The sequence below is a fragment of the Otolemur garnettii genome, unplaced genomic scaffold (genome assembly GCF_000181295.1).
Source record: "Otolemur garnettii isolate 467f Iridium unplaced genomic scaffold, OtoGar3 scaffold00083, whole genome shotgun sequence".
NCBI lineage: Eukaryota > Metazoa > Chordata > Mammalia > Primates > Galagidae > Otolemur > Otolemur garnettii.
Genome location: NW_003852478.1, coordinates 2,955,014 through 2,977,594, shown reverse-complemented (window position 1 = coordinate 2,977,594; position 22,581 = coordinate 2,955,014). Strand labels below are relative to the sequence as shown.

The following is a 22,581-nucleotide window of genomic DNA, read 5'->3' as shown; positions in this document are numbered from 1 at the left end:
TGTGATGTAAAGTGGCAGGTGTGATGTAAGTGGAACGTGTGATGTAAGTGGCAGGTGTGATGTATCCTTGTGTTCTATTCAATTCTTTGCCATTTGAAATGTTACTGAACAGAGGGCCAGGAGATGTGTTCATAGGGGAAGCAAAATAAGCCACTTGATCTGCCAATGAGTTGCTAGTTATCTACATTAGTAATGTTATTATTTAATATTCTCAGTAGACTCATTAATGATTAATGAATCGAAAATTCATTAGAAAGATAATTAGACCTTAGAATTCATTCATATGCAAACATGTGAATATTTCTCTGCTATTAAAAAATATATATGCATATATAAATATATACATTTTTGGAATCCTATTTCAAAAACTGTTTAAATACAATTGTGGATGTAAATGAACATATATAACCAGTATTTTGTTGATATTTAGTAGAGACATTCAGAAAACCAGATAAGGTAGGTTATGCATTATGTCATTAAAAGACATAAATTCGTGGCCAGGCCCAGTACAGTGGCTCACACCTGTAACCCTAACATTTTGCCTGGAGGCCGAGGCAGGCAGATTTCCTGAAGTTGGGACTTTGAGATCAGCCTGAGGTAGACAAGACACTGTCTCTACTAAAAGCAAAATGGGGACAGTATCTGGATGTTGTGGCATGTACCTGCAGCCTCAGCTGACACAGGAGGGTTGTTTGAGCCCAAGAGTCTGAGGTTGGAGTGAGCTATATGATGTGACTGTCTGTCCAGGGTGACAGAGCAAATCTCTGTATCTCACACACACACACAAAAAGTCACAAACTCATAAACTTTCACATCCATAACAATGCTTGGACAGAAATTGATTTGGGATAATAGACTTTGGATCACGTTCAGAACTAAGACCACCCCAGTACCACGGTATTAAAGCTCACAAATCTATTTATGGCAGAGGATTGAGATTTCCAGCGTCCTGGAGAGCTACAGGCAGAGTTGTTGCCAGAGACAACTGGCCCTTTCTCTCCCTCAATTGGAAATATGACTGTGATGTTGAGTTTTCTCGAGAACTAGGAGTAACTAATATCCTTAAACATTCCCACGAGTAAAAGTGCATGGACATCCTTCAGAAGGTCAGTAGTATAACAAGAATTATCTGCTTCCTAACTGTGGAGGGATTCTGCCTGCGTGGAGAAGTCAGCTGTTCCCCAACAGGACATGCCAACAAGGCCAATGCCAGTGCCAGGGAGAGGCTGAGACGGGATGTCACCTGAGCTCCAGCTTGGAGCCGCTTCCCCCTGCGTGGTGCTGCCTCCTTGGCCCACACACCAGGAAGTTACATCTGGTCTGTGTCTCGCCTCTTCCTACAAAATCCACAGTCTAACTAGAGGGCTAGAAAAGTGTAATCTAGTGATACCAGTGTGCGGTAATTTAAAAATAAATTGAAAGGATTTGTTTTTAAAAGAATCTGCGACTAGATGCAATTATTTACATAATAATTCATTATTCATTTTACGTAATAATTCATTTTTCTGTAGTAATTCATTTTTATTCTTTTAATGAAATGTGTTGTATCGTAATAGCAAAGTCGCTCAACTCTTACCTAGGCATTTTTATGTCCAGAAAGCAATATAATTTTGGATTATGATTTTTATTTTGTGAGTGAATGCTATTGCTAAACAAGCTTTTAAATGAACTTTGGGCATTTATAACCTCTCTCCCACTAAGTCTTTACATGCTTGCATGGGGCCAAAGAGGATGTGACAACCTTCTCAGGGCCCAGGGACTCTCGCAGACTCTAAAGAGCTATTCACTCTTCACCTCTCAAAGTAGTTGGTGAAAACATTCTCATGGTCAGGGTTGTCTTCCTTGGTTTGCAACACATCTTTGCCCTAAAGTGTGTGTGATCTTAAAGTTTTGATATTTTTCAGCAAATCTCAGTTCATGGGTGATTCTTATTAAAGTGCTTACATTTTTTTTATTCCCTGCAGATGCATATACAACCTCAGAGGTCACTTATATTTGGACTTACAATGCGTCTGATTCAGTGGAGGTCGCCCCTGATGGCTCCAGGTTAAATCAGTATGATCTGCTGGGCCAATCAGTTGGGAAGGAGACTATTAAATCCAGTACAGGTGAGTAAACTGAGTCTAAAGAAAAGATGGGTGAAAGTCCTTGGGAATCTATCAGATTGTTTAAAACCTTCTGCTTTTAAGGTACAAAAATTAGCAGCATAGAATGGGTGCTGTGGTGCTTGGGTGTTTGGGTGCTTTTTAGACATTCAGAATCTTAGATCCCACCTCTTACTAAATAAATGAGCATTTGCATTTTAACACGATTCCAAGGAAATTCATATTGGTGTGAACAATTCAGAAATGCTGTACTAAAATATACCATATATTCAAAAAGCATGCTGTGTCTTTTCAGATCAGTCAATGCCAACATTTACCTTATAGCAAATGATAATTTCCCCCCCCCTTTTCTAATTCTTTTCCCCTTATTCTGGATAAATTATGATTATTTGACTTTGATTTAGGGATAGTTACTACTGGCATGCATGGGAAGCTGATTCCCTCTCTAAGGGCAACCTTCTCCTAAAACAAAGCAAAACACAAAGGAGCTTTGTGGATGAATTACTTTATATCTGGCAATAATTAAATTCCAAGGAGCAGAAGGGCAGTAGACAAGAGAATAAGATAGAAGTGACTGAAGCGGATGAGAACAGACGTACAATGGTGAGAAACTAAGTAATGATGGAAGGATGAGAAGTGGGAGATTCCAGGCCGAGAGACCAGCCTTGCACATGTGGCCAGTGACCAGGTTTAAAGAGCCAGAGAGCTCTGCGTTAGAACAATCTAAACAAAGGTTGAGGTTGGTACCAGTGGGGATGAGGAGTCCAAGCAAGTATAATAATCCACAGACAGAGAACGTGAATTCCCCTGGGCAATAGAAGACAGCCTAGAAAAAAATATTTACAGGTTGAGCATCATGAACCCCCAAATCTAAAATCTTAGGTGCTTCAAAATCTGAAACTTCTTGAGTGTTGACATAATTGACACTCAAAGGAAATACTCATTGTAGCCTTTCAGATTTCAGAATTTAGAATTAGGGATGATCAATCCTTAGTAATACAAGTATTTTGCAATCTAGAAAAATCAGAAACCTGGAACAACGTTTCTTCCCAAACGTTTTGAATGAGAGTTATTCAGCCTGGACGGTATCGTGGGATATGCAATGGGGGTTTCTTTATACTATTAACATTTTCCTTTAAATAGTCTTGTGATGTGCTAACAAAGCATACAGGTCATGTAAGTGTCATGACATCCAAGTGATAAATACCTTTTTTAAAAAATCAGAATCTGTTCTATAGCGAATCTCTCCTATTTCCAAAATGTTCCAACTATTGACTGTTGCAGTTTCTTAAGCTTCCTAAATTTGCCTTCCAGGTGAATATACTGTAATGACAGCTCATTTCCACTTGAAAAGAAAAATTGGGTATTTTGTGATCCAGACATACCTGCCCTGCATCATGACGGTCATCCTCTCTCAAGTATCATTCTGGCTCAACAGAGAATCTGTGCCGGCCAGGACGGTGTTCGGTGAGTGAAGACACGCTCTGTCCTACAGCACATCCCGATCTACAACAGGCTTTGGAAGCATCCTCTCTCTTGATCCTCACCCCAATATGTGGACGGGAGTTCTTGTTTTTACCTTACTGCTGAGGAGACTGAGGCCCCGGGAGGTAACACAGTCAGCGGCACATGGTTAATGAGGGAGATAAACAGTACTCAAATATTCGGAAAATACATCCAGTCTTCTCTCTGTTAAGTGATATTTCTCGTTGACATTTGCGTTTATGGTACTAAAAGGAGATTTCTTAGAGGTTTTCCAGGATAACGACCATATTTCTAGGCTTTCTATGTTTGCTTTTCTGTTGTTTTTAGATGAAGAAAGATGGTCTTAGAACTTTATATTCCAGACAGAGGGAGGGAGAGATGGACCGGGGAGAACCTCATTAATGTCCTTTACTGTGTTTGATATTTCTTGATTAAAAGCAGGCAGGGGAATTTTTTAACTGGGAGTATGGAATACTGTATTTCCAGGCTTTCTAGGTTAATTTGGGTTTTGTTTTGAAGTGAATAAAGATAATTTTAGTACCTTAAATAAGAGAGAGAGAAAGAGAAGGGTATGTCATTCATACCATTATTGTATTTAATAACAAAGTTTATTTTCTTGAACAAATAAAAAACTGTGTGGTGGGGAGTGGGGTGGGTTACTGGTTTTTGGGTATACGAATTAATCTGAACACGTTTTGTAACAAAGCGGGTTACTTTGTGGGTTTGGACCACTCATTCATTTAGGAAAGTTTTATTGAGAAGGTACTCTGGTGATATTACACTTGGCCCTAGAGATGCAAACACAAATAAGATACAGTTCCTTATAGCTTAGTCTAGTGGATGGCAGCAGAATGACCAGAAAGAATAAAGAAAAATCAAGAAAGAGGTAAATATAAGTCATCACAGAAGATAGCAGCATGGATCCTCTCTAGGAGAACTAATTAAGTAGCTGAGTTAACATTTGATTTAAGACTTGAAAGATGAGCAGAAGTTGCTCAGACTGATGAGAGGGGACAAGAATCCTCGCCCAGTTTGGGTGCCATGGCTCACGCCTGTATCCCAGCACTCTGGGAGGCCAAGGCAGGTGGGTTGCTGGAGCTCAGCAGTTGGAGACCAGTCTGAGCAAGGGTGAGACCCTGTCTCTACTGAAAAAAAAAAAAAAGGAAAAAGGAAAAACTAGCCAGGCATCGTAGCAGGTGTCTGCACCCCCAACTACTTGGGAGAATGAGGCAAAGATACTTGAGCCAAAGAATGCGACTGCCTCAAAAAAACAAATAAACAAAAAACCCCACCACAGAAGGACAGATTGTCAGTGACACTGAGGAGTGAAAGAACATGCTGTGTTTGGTGACAAGGAGCTGTTGTGTCAGTAGAAATATAGACGGAAATATAGTTTGAGGCCTAGATCACATTAAGGGGGGAAAAAACTGTGTAAAATAATTTAAATAGGTTTATTATGAGCTAGATGTCTGTGGCCCATGATCCCAAGAAGTGGTGAAGAAATGTGCCTGCAGTCCTTGGCTCACAGGTTGGTCTTACACGTTCACAAAGACAGGAATTGCATGTGAGATCCTAAGAAATTTGTGGGGCAGATACATTGATTTGGCCTAAAAAGGTGGGACGTCTCATAGTAGGGATCCTAGGGTGTAGGTGGGTTTTAAGACACTTTGATTAGTAATTAGTTAAAGAAATGAAGATTTGTCTAAAGGGTTGGAGTGTTTTAATTTAAGGTAAGGATATCTATTAATTAAAGGTAAGCCGCTGGACATTTACCTAATTCAAGAGAGCTGTTAAGTAATTGATAGTCTGCAGGTGTGCTTTGAGATTTGCCTTACATATCCTTAGGTCTGATAATTAGTTGATATCTTATGTCAAAAAGGGAGGGGGCATGATGAGGAATGTCTGAACCCCCTTCTCCTCATGGCCGGCAACTCAGCTTTAAAGATTTGGGGGGTCCTCGTGGCCAAAAGGGAGTCCATTCACTCAGCAGAGGGGTTAAGATTTTATCTTAGTTCACAGTAAAAAGAGTCTTGTGTGTCATGTACTTTTTCCCTATAGGCTGAGCAAGCCACTGTGGCATTCTGAACCATAGTATGTGTAATGCTTTCAGAACAAGGCCTGGTATTTAATAAATGCTATGTAATTGTTAGCTATTATCTTTAAAAACTGCTTTACTGAAGTATGATTGGCATGTACAAATCTGTACGTATTGAATGTGTATGATTCTATGGTTATGAGAAGTAGTTTACACCTGTGAGACCATTACCACTATCAAGGTCATAGACATAGCCAGTCATCTACCAATGTTCCCTCTCACCTCATTTATTATTATTTGCATGTGTAGGAGTGGGTGGATACTTAACATAAAGTTTACCCTTTTAGCAAATTTTAATTATGCAATACATAATGTTGTTAGCTATAGGCACCATGCTGGGTAGGAGATCTGTAGAACTTATTTATTTTGCTTAACTGAAGCTATTCTTATTAATATGATCCTATTTGTACTTTAGAAAGATATGACACTTTTGCCAAGGATGAATTGGAAGATGGGAATTACCTGAGGCAGGGAGAAAATTTAGGAGGCTACTGAAGTAGTCCAGATGAGATATAGTTCGGATATTTCAAAAGAAGACAGCATGAACCAAAGAAAAAAGAATATGATCTAAGGATGTTTGGGAGAGAGGAACAATGGATTTGATGAACATATATAGTAAATACAAGAAAAAAGAATAAGTTAGGATGAAATTTATTTTATTACTTGAACATACTAGGTGGATAATGTCAATAAAAGCAAAGGAACAAGGAGAAAAATAGGAAAAATGAATGTAATTTGAATTAGGAGGATTTTGAAGTTCCTCGGGATATCCATTGGATGTCCAGTAGGCCAACAGAAATAAGTATTAGAATGTAGATTACTAGTAGAAGCGGCTGATTAAAATGGAAATCATTAGCTACTAGATAATGGAACTTTTGAATATAGAACTTATTTCTCAGATAAATTAAGTGGGTGAATATGAGATTGAAGGACAGATTTCTTAAAATATTAAAATTCCAGAATAAAAAGGAACTAATTGGAATGATCAGAAAATTAGGAGGGAAAACAGGAGACAACAATGTTCTAAAAGGAAAAGAGGAAAATTTGAATATCTTACAAACACACACACAAATATATATACTGGTAAGTCTAAAATACATTCAGTGAATTTCCTAGCCAAAGATTCCTGATACTAATGAATTATTTAAATAAGAGAAGTTGCTTGTGAGTAAAATCAGATTGAAATGAGAATAAAAGAGAAAAGGAAGAAGCTGAGTATACACCAAATTCAGAAGACAAAGATTTAAGTAGGCTGGAGAGACAGGTGGGTCATTATTATTAGTACCGTAATTATTATTAATGTAACTACTATAAAAATTTGAACAATAGGGGGACTACTTTATTACAAGCCATACTTTAGTCATTTTGTATATTTATTTACTCTTTATTTCTCCCATGGGGTAGATTATACAAGTAATGTCTCCTTTTTAAGGAGGAGAAATGGGGGTGTAGAATTTCATGTGTCTTGTCCAAGGCACAGAAACTCTACTCCAGTCTCTGTACACTGGCTGCCTTTAAGACTATCTTTAAAGGGAAAGGTCAACTAAAAAAGAAAGAAAGAAAAATTGGAGATATAGAAGAGGGTGGGATTTCGGATGAGTAATACCTAAGGAAAGCATGGTAGAACCTCTGTAAGTTGACCATGCAAGGAACTATTTCAAAGCGGTCAGCATACAGAGGTGGTCCATGTAAGGACATAGGCCTGCGGGACTGATCACGCATGTGCTGTGTTTCCAGTCTGTTTGAATTAGCCCAATGTTAGGAGGTGGCCAATGCAGGGAGATGGTCAACTATGGAGGTTCTACCACACTTGGATGGGGTGGGCTGACAAAAGCAGGAATCCTGCCTCTTCAACATAGAACAAAGGAGCTCAAATAGGCTCTGCTGGTGATTTGGTCTTTCCAAATCTGTATCCAGCTGTCTAAAAAATACATCTATTTTTATATCTTGGAAAAAAGTTGTTTGTTTTTTTAATCATTACATTCTTAGAGGAACAGATTTGCTTAGAGACGATGCCCCTAATTATAAACATGATGAAAAGCGTCAATAATCACAAGAAATAACATCATAAGTTAAAATTACAACCAGAGTGGATCAGATTAATAGCAGAAGGCTTCTGCAGGCTAGGTTTGATGGGAGAGTTTTAGAAAGTGCTAAACAAACAGGGTGCATGAGAAGGACAGAGTGCCCAGAGTAGGGAGAGCAGCTTTCTTTGACAATGTATGCACCTGTACATAAAAACGAAAACAAAATCAGGGGCAAAGTTTAAATCAGGATATGTCTGCAAGGTCAAATTTAATTTAGGATTATTAACATTTGTTCCTTACTACAGTGTCATCCTGCCATCTTTGTACTGATAGTACATGCTTATGATCTATTTATTCTAATTTATTTCAGGACAATTGAAATATTTTGCAGGGTACTATAGAAAGTGGTTATTTTCTTTTATTTATTTATTTATTGTTGGGGATTCATTGAGAGTACAAGAAACCAGGTTACATTGATTGCATTTGTTCAGTAAAGTCCCTCTTACAATTGTGTCTTGCCCCTCAAAGGTGTGTCACACACCAAGACCCCCACCCCCTCCCTCCTTCCCTCTCTCTGCTCTTCCTTTCCCCCATCCCACCTTCCTTCTTTCTCTCTCTGCTCTCCCCTTCCCCCACCATGTCGTCAATTGTCCTCATATCAAATTTGAGTACATAGGATTCATGCTTCTCCATTCTTGTGATGCTTTACTAAGAATAAGGTGTTTCACTTCCATCCTTTAATACAAACCTGGCTGAATTTTTGTAATGGCTGAATAGTATTCCATAGTGTATATACACCACAGCTTGTTAATCCGTTCCTAGGTTGGTGGGCGTTTAGGCTGTTTCCACATTTTGGTAATTGTAAATTGAGCTGCGATAAATAGTCCAGTGGTAGTGTCCTTATGATAAAAGGATTTTTTTTCCTTCTGGGTAGATGCTCAGTAATGGGATTGCAGGATCAAATGGGAGGTCTAGCTTGAGTTCTTTGAGGATTCTCCATACTTCCTTCCAAAAAGGTCGTATTAGTTTGCAGTCCCACCAGCAGTGTAAAAGTGTTCCTTTCTCTCCACATCCACACCAGCATCTGCAGTTTTGAGATTTTGTGATGTGGGCCATTCTCACTGGAGTTAGATGGTATCTCAGGGTGGTTTTGATTTGTATTTCTCTAATAATTAGGAACGATGAGCATTTTTTCATGTTTGTTAGCCATTCGTCTGTCTTCTTTTTTTTTTAATTTATTTTTTTATTTAGTCATTTGTACATAGATCATAAATACATTTATGCCATTATAGGATTCAATGTGTTGATTATTTGTACAAATTGGAGTGCTTACATCCTACTAATCAACACAGCCTTCACCACTTTTACCCAATTACAGGATTAAGACATTTACGTTCTACACCCGATAGCTCCAACATGTACTTGCAGTATGCTCCATAGATGTGATCCCCCTACCAACCCTCCCTCTATATCCCACCCCCTCCCTTCCTCTTTCCTTCCCCTTCCCTCCTTCATCCTAGGCTATAGGTGTGTTTCATTTTTCACATGCATGTGTGAGTGATTGTAAATTGGTTTCATAGTAGTACTGAGTACATTGGATATTTTTTTTCCATTCCTGAGATACTTAGAAGAGTATTTTCCAGCTCCATCCATGTAAACATAAGTAAAGTCTTCATTTTTTTTTTAATGCTGCATCATCTGTCTTCTTTACAGAAGGTTCTATTCATGTCTCTTGCCCATTAATATATGGGATTGTTGGCTTTTTTCATGTGGATTAATTTGAGTTCTCTATAGATCCTAGTTATCAAGCTCTTGTCTGATTCAAAATATGCAAATATCCTTTCCCATTGTGTAGCTTGTCTGTTTACACTGGTTGTTGTCTCCTTAGCTGTACAGAACCTTTTCAGTTTAATTAAGTACCATTTGTTTATTTTTGTTATTGTTGCAATTGCCCCAGCAGTCTTCATGACATCTTTCCCCAGGCTGATATCTTCCAGTGTTTTTCAGAAATTGGTTATCTTCTTAAAGCTTTATTCAGTTTTATGTGCTCAGTGAATAAAGACTCGAGGATTACGTAAAAAATTCCAAAAGAATAATAGTCCTCAATTTGATACCATATACGATTTTTACGATGAAATACACATGATATATTAATACATTGATTTTTCACCTGTTAATGCACTAAAATGGTTGAGCAAAGCTCCCCTGCCATTGTTTTCTTGTAGCACTTTGTAAACATTCATATTGTGATGCTAATTACATTTCACTACAGTTATTCTGTTTACATACACCTGTTGCTCTTTATACAAAGAATTTCATCATATACTTATGAACATAGAGCTTGGAACATTTTAAGTGCTGTGAAATATAAGGTAACTGGGTTGAGGAATAAATAATAAACTCATCTATAACAATGGACAATTCTTCCAGATTAAATTCACTAACAAGCAATACCACAAAGTAAGAATATGTTCAATTCTAAGCATCAACAAATCTGGTTCTACTATTTTGAGTACAGCAACAAAACAAAGCCCACGTGCACCCATGCACATATAGAATTATAAGACTTGCCTCTGTTAAGAACAACATATGTTCGGGGTATTAAAAGAACATGTAGGAAATGTGAATAAAGAACATTAGCAAGGAAACAAGCACGATTACAGATAACTAATTTTGGAATAATAAAAATGCCAAACAGGAAAACACAGAAAAGATTGTGAAAGCAAAATACCACAACCCAACTGAAGCCGTTACACATATTTGGCAAGTTCACATCCGAGTTTTCAGAATAGATGTCTAATAACACTAGGCTATAAAACAATTCTCCATAAATTTAAAATGATCAAAATCATAGAAATTCTCTTCTCTCAAAACACTGGAATGAAGTTAGAAATGATAGTATGATGAAACCCAGAAGAATTACCAATATGTGGAAATGAAAGAACACTTTTAAATAAGCAATGGGCAAAATAATTACTCACCAGGGAAATTATGAAATACTTTGAGATGTATTACATGAAAACACAGTACACCAAAACTTATGGGAAGCAGTGAAAGTGGTACAAAGAGAAAAATTTGTAACTGTAATTGTCTACATTAAAAAATAAAAAAGACGGCTCGGCGCCTGTGGCTCAAGTGACTAAGGCGCCACCCATGTACACCTGAGCTGGCGGGTTCGAATCCAGCCCGGGCTGCCAAACAACAATGACGGCTGCAACCAAAAAATAGCCGGGTGTTGTGGCGGGCGCCTGTGGTCCTAGCTACTTGGGAGGTGGAGGCAGGAGACTCGCTTGAGCCCAGGAGTTGGAGGTTCCTGTGAGCTGTGATGCCACAGCACTCTACCCAGGGGGACAGCCTGAGGCTCTGTCTCAAAAATAAAATAAAATAAAATAAAATAGACCTGAAATAAATAACATAGTTTTATACCTTAAAGCTACAAACTTAAAGCTTTACACCTTTTCCATTCATAACAGAAAAATAAGAACAAACTAAACACCCAGCAGAGGATATTAAATAATAAAGATTAGAGCAGAGATAAATGAAATAGAGACTAGAAAAACAATGGGGTCAACCAAACCCAGAGTTGGTCCCTTTAAAATGTCAGCACAGTGGAAAAGTTTTAGATAGACTAAGAAAAAGAAAGCTCAAAAACTAAAATCTGAAATGGAAGTAGGGACATTACTGGCAGACTTACATCATTTTAAAATATATAAGACACCTGTGCCCCAGCAAATTAGATAACCTCGATGAAATGTGTACATTACTAGAAGAATACAGATTAACAAATGAGACCAAATCCAATACTCAGTGGTGATTTCTAGCAAATATTTATAGAAAAGTGAACATCAGTCATCTTTCACACTCCTCCAAAAACCAGAAGATGGAAGAATGCTTTGTAACACATCCTACGTGGCTAGCATAACCCTCAAACCAGACTAAAATCTATCAAAAATCCAGACAAAAATCCAACAAAAAAAGAATTAGAGAAAAAAAAAAGCCTTAAGATTATCAATTTAAAAAATTCTTAAGAGAACACTAGCAAAGTAAATCCAACCAGACAATAAAATATTATATACCATGACCAAATGGTTGGCAGTGAATTCATATATCAAGGGTTTCTGAGGATTGAGAGACAGAGGGATCTCCTTAGATATCTATTTTAAACTTTGCAAATTATCAAATCAAAACGAACCAACAAAACCTGATGTGCCAAAAATAACTAATTCAGATGATTTGGAAAATAAGGTTGCATGATTGCAGAGAATAAATAATACATAAAAATAGGGAATCATTATATAACAATGAAAAGCAGAAAGTAAATCAATGAGGTAGAAGGAATATTCCAGGATGACTTACATTTCTGTAAGAAATCAGATAAAATAAAATAATCAATTATTTGTTCAATAAAAATTGCAAAGAAAGTAAAATACTTCATTGAGATAAATAAAAATGGCATAGCAAACCCTATATGGTTAAGAATTTTAAAAGACGCCAATGGAAGTACTTATCCAAGCACAGAGATGAGATAAGTAGATGAATAAATACTTAACTTGGAATCAGCAGAAGATTATAGTGTCAAGGCTGCCAGGGTTAACTTTAAAAAATGTACAAATATTTGTAAAAATTAGTAAGGAGTAAAACGAAAAATATATGTATAATTAAAAATATAGGAAAAGAGGAGCAGAGAGAGGGAAGGAGGGAGGAGGGTGGGATCTTGGCATGTGACACACCTTTGGGGGTCAAGACATGGTTATAAGAGGGACTTTGCCTAACAAATGCAATCAGTGTAACCTGGTTTCTTGGACCCTCAATGAATCCCCAACAATAACGTATAGAGAAAGAAAGAGAGTGTATTTTAATGTGTGAATTTTGTATGAATTATTTACAAAATAGGTTTAAGGGCTTAAATGCATTCTTAGCATTATCTTCACAAGTTGTTCTTTCTAACGTTAATGGTCAATATTCCGTGTGACGCTGTGTCTGTTGTGTTATGGATGGAGGATAAGTCAAGGATAGCCCATAAGAAGATCACCTGGCTGAAAGGGAGCCTCAAGGTGACTTCCCTTCTCACTATCCACCCTCTCTGTATTTACCTTCCACTGTTTTCTGCTTTCTTCTGAAGACGGTTGCACAGCAGTTACCTAAGCCAAGTTTCTGCATGCTCTAAATTTCTCACTTTAAATTCACAGTCAGGTTTACAACCTGTCTCCCTGGTGAGAAATCATTAAATCATCTGTCCTCCCCCAGTCCAAGGATTTACGTTATGGTGAGTAATTCACTCAAGTCTAAAAAAATCTGCTACTTTAATAAAATAATAAGCCCTGAGGAGACACGTGTCAAATTTCTCAGCCTTTGAGGTTTGGCCTTTGTGCTGTGAATAAAAGAAAAAATAAAGAGAACAAATAGGATAGTGGACAGTGGGCACATGCCGCAGCGTATCCTCAGCCTGGTGCACTGCCGGCTTCCCGCCTCGCCCGGGCTTCTCTGCTGCCGCTGGCCTTGCTGCCCGGGACAAGCTGGGGCTTGCAGGTGCATTTCCTGCTAATCACCTGCTGATTTGGACAGGAGATGCATCTGGAAGAAAAAAAAAAAAAGATGGTGGAGCAAGAAGTTGAAATTAAAATGTGCATTTCTTGATATTGAGACTATTGCTCCATTATATTGAGTTTTATCTGTTGCTTTTTGGTGTATTGCATTTGCTTTGAGGTCATGTGGAGCCAGAGTGATGCCTTTCAAAGATACTAATTCAGAAGGATTGCGTTTGTACCTTGTGACAATAAAAGACTCCTTTGAACTGTTGCACAATTTATTCAACACCAGCTTACTAAGCACTTACTTTTTTAGTGCTGCTCAGTAGCCTTTGGCTGCATCCCTGAACAAAAATCAAGCACACACCCTTCATGGTAAGGCACTGGCTCCCTGCTGCAATGTAGGAGAACACTTGGGAAGACACACCTTAGACGCTGTGCCTTCCAAGCTCCTGAGAAGACAATGTACTCACAGTGTAAAAACCTTATTTTCTTTCATGTGTAGCTTATTTCGTGAAATTCTGGCTTCTGTTCATTTTACTTGCTGAACAACCTCTAAAACTTTATATGAATTTAAAAATGTGAGGAATTTTCCAGTAATTATCTCTCTATTTGAAGTCAAATTATGTTTTGAATTTTAGACAGTTTACATAATGTACTTTTACTTTCTCTTAATTCAGTAATAACAGAGCTTTTTTCTATTAAAACTAAAATCAGTGAACAAACTTGCATTTGGTAAATGATTTTAGGGAGTTCAAGTATTTCTTGTTGCATACAAAGTTCAAGGCATAGCAAGGGCCTTAGCTGCTTGTATTATATAAGTTTTGGAATAATTAAAACTCCAAATAGGGCATGTTTGGGATTACTTTTCTCCTTAGTTTCACAGGTTTTCTTGCTTTAATTTGACTTTTCATACCAAAGAACCTAAATATAGTGGCTTAAATACATGAGAGCCTTCCCTACCATGTAAAGACAGTCTGCACATAGGTGGTGCAAGGCTGGTATGATGGCGTGATGGACATCAGGCACTTAGCTCTTTCATCTTTCTACTTTGATCTTCTTTGCTTGTGGTTTTGCCTCATAGGCTGAAAAGGCTGCTGATGTTCCAGCCATTACACTCGTATTCCAGGAAATAGAAGAAGGAAGTGAATGTAAAAGACCATGTTTAGCTCTCTGTTTGCCATATAATAACCTTTCCCCAAAGTCCTGCCCAGTAATCTCCATCCATCATGTGCTTTTATAAAGTGCTAAGAGAGTCTCAGGAAGTGCCATCCCTGAATGAATAAATGCAGTGTTATAATATTGCAGTTTCATTTTCTGTTAGTTCGGTAGCTAGCAGTTTCTACCACAATAAGAAAACTAATGCCACAAACTCTAATCTTTTTCAATAATTGAAAAAAGCGATCGAAACATTCTAAGATTTGGCAAAACTGGGGTTTGTATTCTTAAATTGGCAACCCCAGACTGGAACTGAGTAGCAGCAGCGCCCTTGAGACATCCAGGGTCTAGTTGCCACAGACCTTTTCCCTGCTGCTCACCACCTTACCCATTTATTTTTCCTGTCTTGTCCCTGTGGACATCTGAATTTTCAGCCAGCAGATAGAGAACTGGGAAAAACAAACAAACATGAATATAGCTTCAGCTGTCCAGGCTAAAGAGCTGGGATAGGTGGTTTTAATTGGAAATGAGTGAGAAAGTGGCAGCCGGAGTAGAATGCCTGGGTGGTAGCAGGATGTGACACTAGTGAATAGACAGCCTGAATCCAAATCCCCATCTTGCACAGGGCTTGGGTGACGGAGTGCTAACAGCAGGTGCACCTGGCAGGCCAGAATCGACTTTGGCACAAGGCAGCCGTGCTAATCAGATGAGAGCTGCCAGCCCACCCACTGCCCCCCTCCCTGCCGCTGTCAGTCTGATCCCAGTCACTTCACCACCAATTAGGAAAGTGACTGAAGCAAAATACATTAATAAGCCGTGGCAAGAAAAATTAGAAAGCCTTGGTTGCTCTAGGCAGGCTGAGAAGTTGTTTCAGGAATATAGGTGGCCTAGTTAAGCTTGTTAAATATAGATGAATTATATTCTCCTTATAGTAAGGACAGAAGGGGAGACTTAGCAGAACTGTTTTGTTGGTGATTTTCTTTTAAATTTTTAGATTTTGATTAGGACATGCAAATATCACTTGGAAGAAATTATGACCATTGAAATGGTGCGAGCCGGTGGAGCCGTTCCCATATCCTGTGGTGAAATTGCAGTGGTAATAATGATGGGAAGAGAAAAATAGAAAGAACATTTATTATTTTTTTATACTGTGCATTGTGTTAGACACTTAAAATTTACTCATTATTTAATTCTAGGGAAAAAACTTCTCCAGTTAGGAAAATAACATTATGCCCCCTTTTCAGCCAAGAACATGGAAGCCCAGAGCTGTTGAGAAGCTACTCCAAAGAAGGTCAGTACCAAAGAAGGAATTTGACCTTAGAACTCTCTACCCCGAAAAGTTTCGTTCTTTTTACTACACTATAAGCCATCAGCTACTTTTTCTTTTCTCTTTTTCTTTTCTTTTTGAGCTTGAAGTCGGAAATATCCTGGGTGATTTCTTCATACATGGGTGATTTCTGGTTGAGAGTCAAGTGTCCTAAACCTGTATCAGAACTTGAGATGAACGTTTAGATTTGATCTCTTCTCTGTCATGCTGCCTGTCTGAAGTTCAGATTCCTTGTCCCACAGCAGAAGTGGTTACCAGACAGCAGCTAACATAAGAAAGTGGCTTGTCCAAGTTCAGATTGCCCAGATGTCATATTCTGTATTCTTAACTAAATTTCATCTACTTAACCCAGCACAGTTATTTATAATAGGATCACTTTAGTCCCGAGAGAGGTCCATGTAATCTGAGGTGAAGACTTTGATTACTGCCTTTGCTGCATTGATTAAACTTATTTCTCCATCATAGAATTTTTCCTGGAATTCATTTGTGAGAGCTTCATAGCTTCATAGAATGTATGAAGAAGACTGCACGTATTTCAAGAGGAGAGTTTTTTGTGGTGGTGTTGTTGATTTCTTTTGATTTGAATTTTTTTTGAAGTATGTGTTTTTTTGTTCTCTCCATTTAACTACTGATTTGGAATACAACCACTTCTCCACTCTTGATTATTCTACGATTTAAACAGGTGTAGGTCATGACTAGATCGTGAAATAATTACTTTTGCTGCAGCTAAAGTTTGAATGCATAAGTTTGATTGAGTTTCATCAATCTCGATAGGAATAAAAAGATATTATTAATTTTCAAATGATTTCCAGTTGGTGACTTTTGTGATAAAAATTCTCTAATAGTGCATTATTCATTACAAATAACATATATCCCCAGTTAAATAACCTTAAGGGATTATAAAAAATCATCAAAACATTTGAACAGTCTCCCTGCATTTTGTGGCAATGCAATATACAAGATTGAAATAGAAAAAGGGTGTGATAACTATGAGGAATTTATATAGAATAGGGTTTTCTCTTGTCCCCTGTTATTCTATCTTCTGCACGTCTTCTTGTCATTATTGTGAATGTTTTAGTTTAAAGTCATAAATTCAGAATATAATTGTGATACTCAACAGCTGTCACAGACAGCACTTTTTTGGGTAAAGAAGAAAAGTTGCAGAGGCCCCAGAGGTAGCCTGGGAGACTCTCTGACCATTTTAGATCCAACCTTATTTTAATGTAGAACCTCCAGCGCATAACTGATTTCATTGGAGATTAGACATGAACCAGGCTGGAGTTCTTGGAAATTTCCTGTCAAATGTAGTCGATTCTGATGTGATGGGTGGTTCATGCAAGAGATTGATATTGAGTCATAATGACACGGCTGAATTCATTGGTAGAATCAGGCTATCGGGTTGTCCCTAATTAAGAAGCTGAATCATATCCTTTTAACTCTAGGAGCAGAGTAGTTCAGTCACAAAGATGACAGGTTTAATGAGACCAGAAATACGTGAATCAGCTTCGAAAAGTTCTGTGCCTTGTTGGAAGATGAAAGAAGGGAGGAAAACCCAGTTCAAGGCTTTCCCTTCTCTTCCTATACGACCCACAGTAAATTCTTTCCGAAGATGGAAAATGGATAACCAATTGCCCAAGGCTTCCTAGGCAGCCATTTAAGCTGTACGGTCCCTAAGCGTCCTTTGATTTTTGTTAAACCACCGCTAGATGGGACTCTTGCATTCTTGGTTTGGATTCTTATCATCTAAACACACTTTGCTTGGGAGTATAATGATATAACAGGGAATCTGTAGTACTCTCTGTTCAATAGGTTTTATACAGGACGTTTGCATATATTATTTCATATTTGGAAGTATATAAGATAAATATTCTAATTCCCATTTTAGAGATGAAGTCACTGAGGCTCAGAGAGAAGAGAATTTAACATTTGTTGGACAACCTTACATACAGGCATATATGCTCATACCTTTTCCTCCCAACAACCAAAAAAATATGTCCATTTTGCAGATAAGGGAAGGGCCTAAAACTTTGCAAGGTTACAAAGCTGCTATGGCAGAAACAGAATCCAAACTCCTGCCTGACCTTAAAGCCTGTTTTTCTTGGTGCATAGCCACTTCTCAAGCAATTTAAACAGTTTAATACAAAATATGACTTTAAAATTTATAAATATGCTAGGTGGTTCACCAGTAAAGTATAAATGTTAGATTAACAATATCAAAAAATACATGATATAAATATATAAGTGACTTCAAAAGAAGATCCCGTTTGTAGATTCAACAGTATAATTTAATAGTAAAGAGGGTGGACTTTTGAGTTAGGCTTCCCGAGTTTGCACCTCAGCTCTAATACTTGGTAACAGTACAGTCTTCAGTGAGGCACTAAAGGAACTCACTAAGCCTTAATCTCCTTGTCTGCATATGAGCAGAATAATACCTAACTCACTCACATAGAATTACACATATTAATTCATGGAAAAGTTCTCAGAATAAAACCTGGCCTATAGTAAGTGTTCCTAAGTGATGGTTTTTATTATTCTATCTGGAATAATGTACAAATGTGTGATTTATGTGCAAAAGGCATTGATTTGGACAATTTAAATGACATTTGCAATATTTTGATCAAACTCTGCTTCACTTTAAAACTTCCTATATTCTTAACATACTTTGTTTCTCATGAAATCTGAACCTGTGGTCCACTACTGTTGTTGTTTACAATTTTTAAATACATTATTTCATTCAGTGACTCATCTGATAATGAGTATTGACCTCTGCTAGAGTGTGAGTCAGGTAGCAATATTTTTATTTATTTATTTTGCATTTCAGATGAATATGAGGGTACAGGTGTTTTGGTTACATTCTTTTCAATTCTAAGGTGAAGTTCAAGTTACAGTTGAGCCCTTCACCCAGGGGCCATGCTGAAAACCTCACAGTATGCACCTTAGGTCAGACCCCACAGTCACCTTCCCTCCTCCCACCGATCACCCTCCCTCCGCTCCCCTCCCCTCTCCCTTCTCTCCCCTTCTCTCTGCTAGAATACACTTGTATTTTTTCTTTCCTGTGGACATGTAGTTGTTTATATATTGGTTTCATATTAGTACTGAGTACATTAGATATCTTTTTGCCTGTTCTTGAGATACTTTACTAAGAAGAATGTCTTTCAACTCCATCCAGGTAAACACAAAAGATGTAAAGTCTCCATTTTTTTCTCATGGTATACACATGTACAGTTTGTTAGTCCACTCATGGGTTGATGGGTGCTTGGGTTGTTTCCACCTCTTGGCAATTGTGAATTGAGCTGCAATAAACATTCTGGTGCAAATGTCCTTATGGCAAAATGATTTTTGTTCTTCTGTTCTTCAATTACCCAAAATGATTAGTAGGTTCTTCAAAACCTACTAATGGGATTGTGGGGCGAAATGGAAGGTTGATTGTTAGTTCTTTGAGAATTTTCCACACTTCTTTTCATAGAGACTGTATTAGTTTGCAGTCCCACTAGCAGTGCAAAAGCGTTCCCTTCTCTCCACATCCATGCCAGCTTCTCAGAGTTGGGACTTTGTGATGTGGGCTAATCTCACTGAAAGTGGGTGCTATCTCAGAGTGGTTTCAATTTGCTTGTCTCTGATAATTAGGGACAATGAGCATTTTTTCATGTGTTTTTTTGGCCATTTTTCTATCATCTTCAGAGAAGTTTCTGTTCAAGTCTCTTTGCTGCTTACAAATAGGGTTGTTTTCTCTTGTTCATTAGTTTAAGTTCTCTATAAATTCTAGTTATTAGATCTTCCTCAGATTCATAGCAGGCAAATATCTTCTCCCATTCTGAAGGCTGTCTGTGTTTGCTCTAGTTGAGGTACCCTTTGCTGTACTTTTTAGCTTGATCGTGTTCCACTTACTCATTTTTGGTGTTGCTGCAATTACTAGGGGGCCTCCTTCATAAAGTTTTTTTGCGGGCCAGTATCTTCAAGTGTTTTCTCCACACTCTCTTCTAGAATTTGTATTGTTTCATGTCTTAAATTTAAATCTTTTATCCAGCAAGAGTCAATTTTTGTCAATGGTGAGAGGTGGAGGTCAATTTTGGTTTCTATATGTGGCTCACCAGTTCTCCCAGCACCATTTATTAAATGGGGTTTCTTTTCCCCAGTGTATGCCTTTGGTTTATCAAGGCTCTGATGGTGACACATGGCTGGGTTTATCTCTGTGTTCTCTATTCTATTTTATAGATCTATATCTTTATTTTTGTGTTAATACCATGTTGTTTTGATCACTATAGACTTGTAGTATAACCTGAAATACAGTAACATGATGCCTCCAGATTTGTTTTTATTTCTTAAAATTGTATTGGTTATTAGGGCTTTTTTTCTGGTTCCATATGAAATAAAAGTACTATTTTTTCAAGTTCTTCAAAGTATGGCATTGATTTGATGAGGATTGCATTAAATCTATAAATTGTTTGGGGTAGTGTGGACATTTTAACGATGTTGATTCTTCCCAGCCAGGAGCATGGTATGTTCTTCCATTTCTTAGTGTCTTCTGCTATCTATTTTCTCAGGGTTTCATTGTTCTCTTTATAGAGAACCTTCACATCCTTTGTTCAATATATTCCCAGGTATTTCATCTTCTTTGGAGCTACTGTGAAAGGTATTGTATTTTTGATCTGATTCTCAGCTTGACTATTATTGGCATATATGAAGGCCACTGATGTGTGGACATTGATTGTGTATCCTGAGATGATATTGTATTTCTTGATCACTTTTAAGAACTTTGTAGTTGAGTCCCTGGAGTTTTCTAGGTATAAGGTTGTCATCTGCAAAGAGCAGGAGTCTGACCTCCTCTGACCCCATTTGAATACCCTTGATCTCTTTCACTTGTCTGATTGCCTTGGCTAGGACTTCAGCACTGTGTTGAATAACAGTGGAGATAATGGGCATCCTTGCCTGGTTCTAGTTTTAGTGGAAATGCTTTCAGTTTTACTCCATTTGATATGATGTCGGCTGTGAGTTTGTTGTATATGACCTCTATCAGTTAATACACCTATGACTGTAATTATAAATGTTCTTTTCAGGAAAGGATGCTGAATTTTGTTAAAAGCCTTTTCTGCATCAATTGAGAGAATCATATGGTCTTTATTTTTTTTAATGTGGCAAGTTATATTTATGGATTTATGTATGTTGATCCAACCTCACATCCCTGGGATAAAACCCACTTTATCATAATGCCTAATTTTTTAATGTATCACTGTATTCTGTTTGTTAGGATCTTATTGAATATTTTTGCATCAATACTATTAATGACATTGGCCTTTAGTTTTCCTTTTTGGTTGTGTCCTTTCCCGGTTTGGGAATCGGAGTGATATTTCCTTTGTAGAACATGTTGTTCCCCGGACTCTTTTTTTTTTTTTTTTGAGACAGAGCCTCAAGCTGTCCCCCTGGGTAGAGTGCCATGGCTTCACAGCTCACAGCAACCTCCAACTCCTGGGCTCAAGCGAGTCTCCTGCCTCAGCCTCCCAAGTAGCTGGGACCACAGGCGCCCGCCACAACGCCTGGCTCTTTTTTGGTTGCAGCCATTATTGTTGTTTGGTGGGTCCGGGCTGGATTCGAATCTGCCATCTTAGGTGTATGTGGCTGGTGCCTTAGCCGCTTGAGCCACAGGCGCCGAGCCGTTCCCCGGACTCTTGAAGTGTCCTTTTTTACTTCCACCAGGAAGCCCTCTCTGATTCCAGTATCTTGCATAGGGACCCTTTAGGTAGACTCAGAGTACCCCATGCTTTCTCTATTGTTTATGCTTTCTTTGTGACTTGCCTGTCAATTACCTCTATCTTCCTATAGCCGATGCTCTGTCTGGGCTTGTAATTCATGTCTTTACATAGTTGTGTCTAACAAAGTGACTGGCACATAATAGGCTGGGGGACGTTTTAACAAATAAGTGAATGTCATGTTTGAGGCTCAATGTATTTTCATTGAATATGTGTGGAGCTATTGAGAGAAACTCAGATATTTGACTCTGGAGTTCATGAGATGCATCTCTGAAGATCGTAGTCACGTGGGAGCAGGTTAGGAAATAAACACGAATGAAACTGTCAGGGGAGAGCAGTGCAGCGAGAAGAGCAGAGGAGCAACAGGGCAACTTGTGGACACCCAGTCGTTAAACAACTGGTGTGAACGGGGTAAAAGGGCAGCAGTCGAAAGATACAACATGGACAGAGAAGTCGTGGCTTAGACTTTCTATTAAACAAGACCAGTTGTTTTGAAGTGGGACTTGGAAGCTGTCTTGAAGCTTGCTTTGGGGGTTATGGACGTTTTAACAATGTTGATTCTTCTCAGCCAAGAGCATGGTACGTTCTTCCATTTTTTAACACCTTCTGCTCTTTCTTTTCCCAGAGTTTCTATATAGTTCACGTCTACATAGAACACACTTTCTGATGGCTGTGGGAAGCCAATGACTATGTGTTGAGTTTTGTTTTGTGTATCAGGTGGTTTGGAGTTTTAGAGGGTCAGGATTAAACACTTCACTTCCTGCCTCTGAGATCTGAGCCAGTGGGCACAGTCCGTACGTAGACAATCCTCCCTCCTTGGTCAGAGGAGATTCTTGTCTCCCAGTAACTGACAGAATCATAGAAGCCTTTCTTTTTCATTTCAGATTAACCTGAGGGTACAGATGAGCAGGTGACTTTGTTTGCGTTTGTTAGGTGAAGGCCAAGTTGAAGAGGAGGCCTCCCCCGGGGTGGGCCTGTGCCCTCAGTGGGCCCATCATTCTCTCTGTGAGCATCAAATCAGGACTGCACTTCCTTGCTTCTTCATGGTCCTATGTGGTCATATGACTGAATTCTCAAAGTGACATGAGTAAAATTAGCTGCAGACCCTG

General features: G+C 38.3%; 1 protein-coding gene across 2 annotated transcripts in view; it reads left to right on the top strand.

The window, feature by feature from the left end:
• The window catches only part of GABRA2 (gamma-aminobutyric acid type A receptor alpha2 subunit), a 130,773-nt gene that overhangs the window by 78,323 nt on the left and 29,869 nt on the right, over positions 1-22,581 (top strand). For both annotated transcript variants that reach the window (XM_012808084.1, XM_023515980.1), the window contains exons 6-7: positions 1,965-2,108; positions 3,420-3,572. In XM_012808084.1, coding sequence (XP_012663538.1) covers positions 1,965-2,108; positions 3,420-3,572 — 297 coding nt within the window. The remainder of the gene's footprint in view (positions 1-1,964; positions 2,109-3,419; positions 3,573-22,581) is intronic.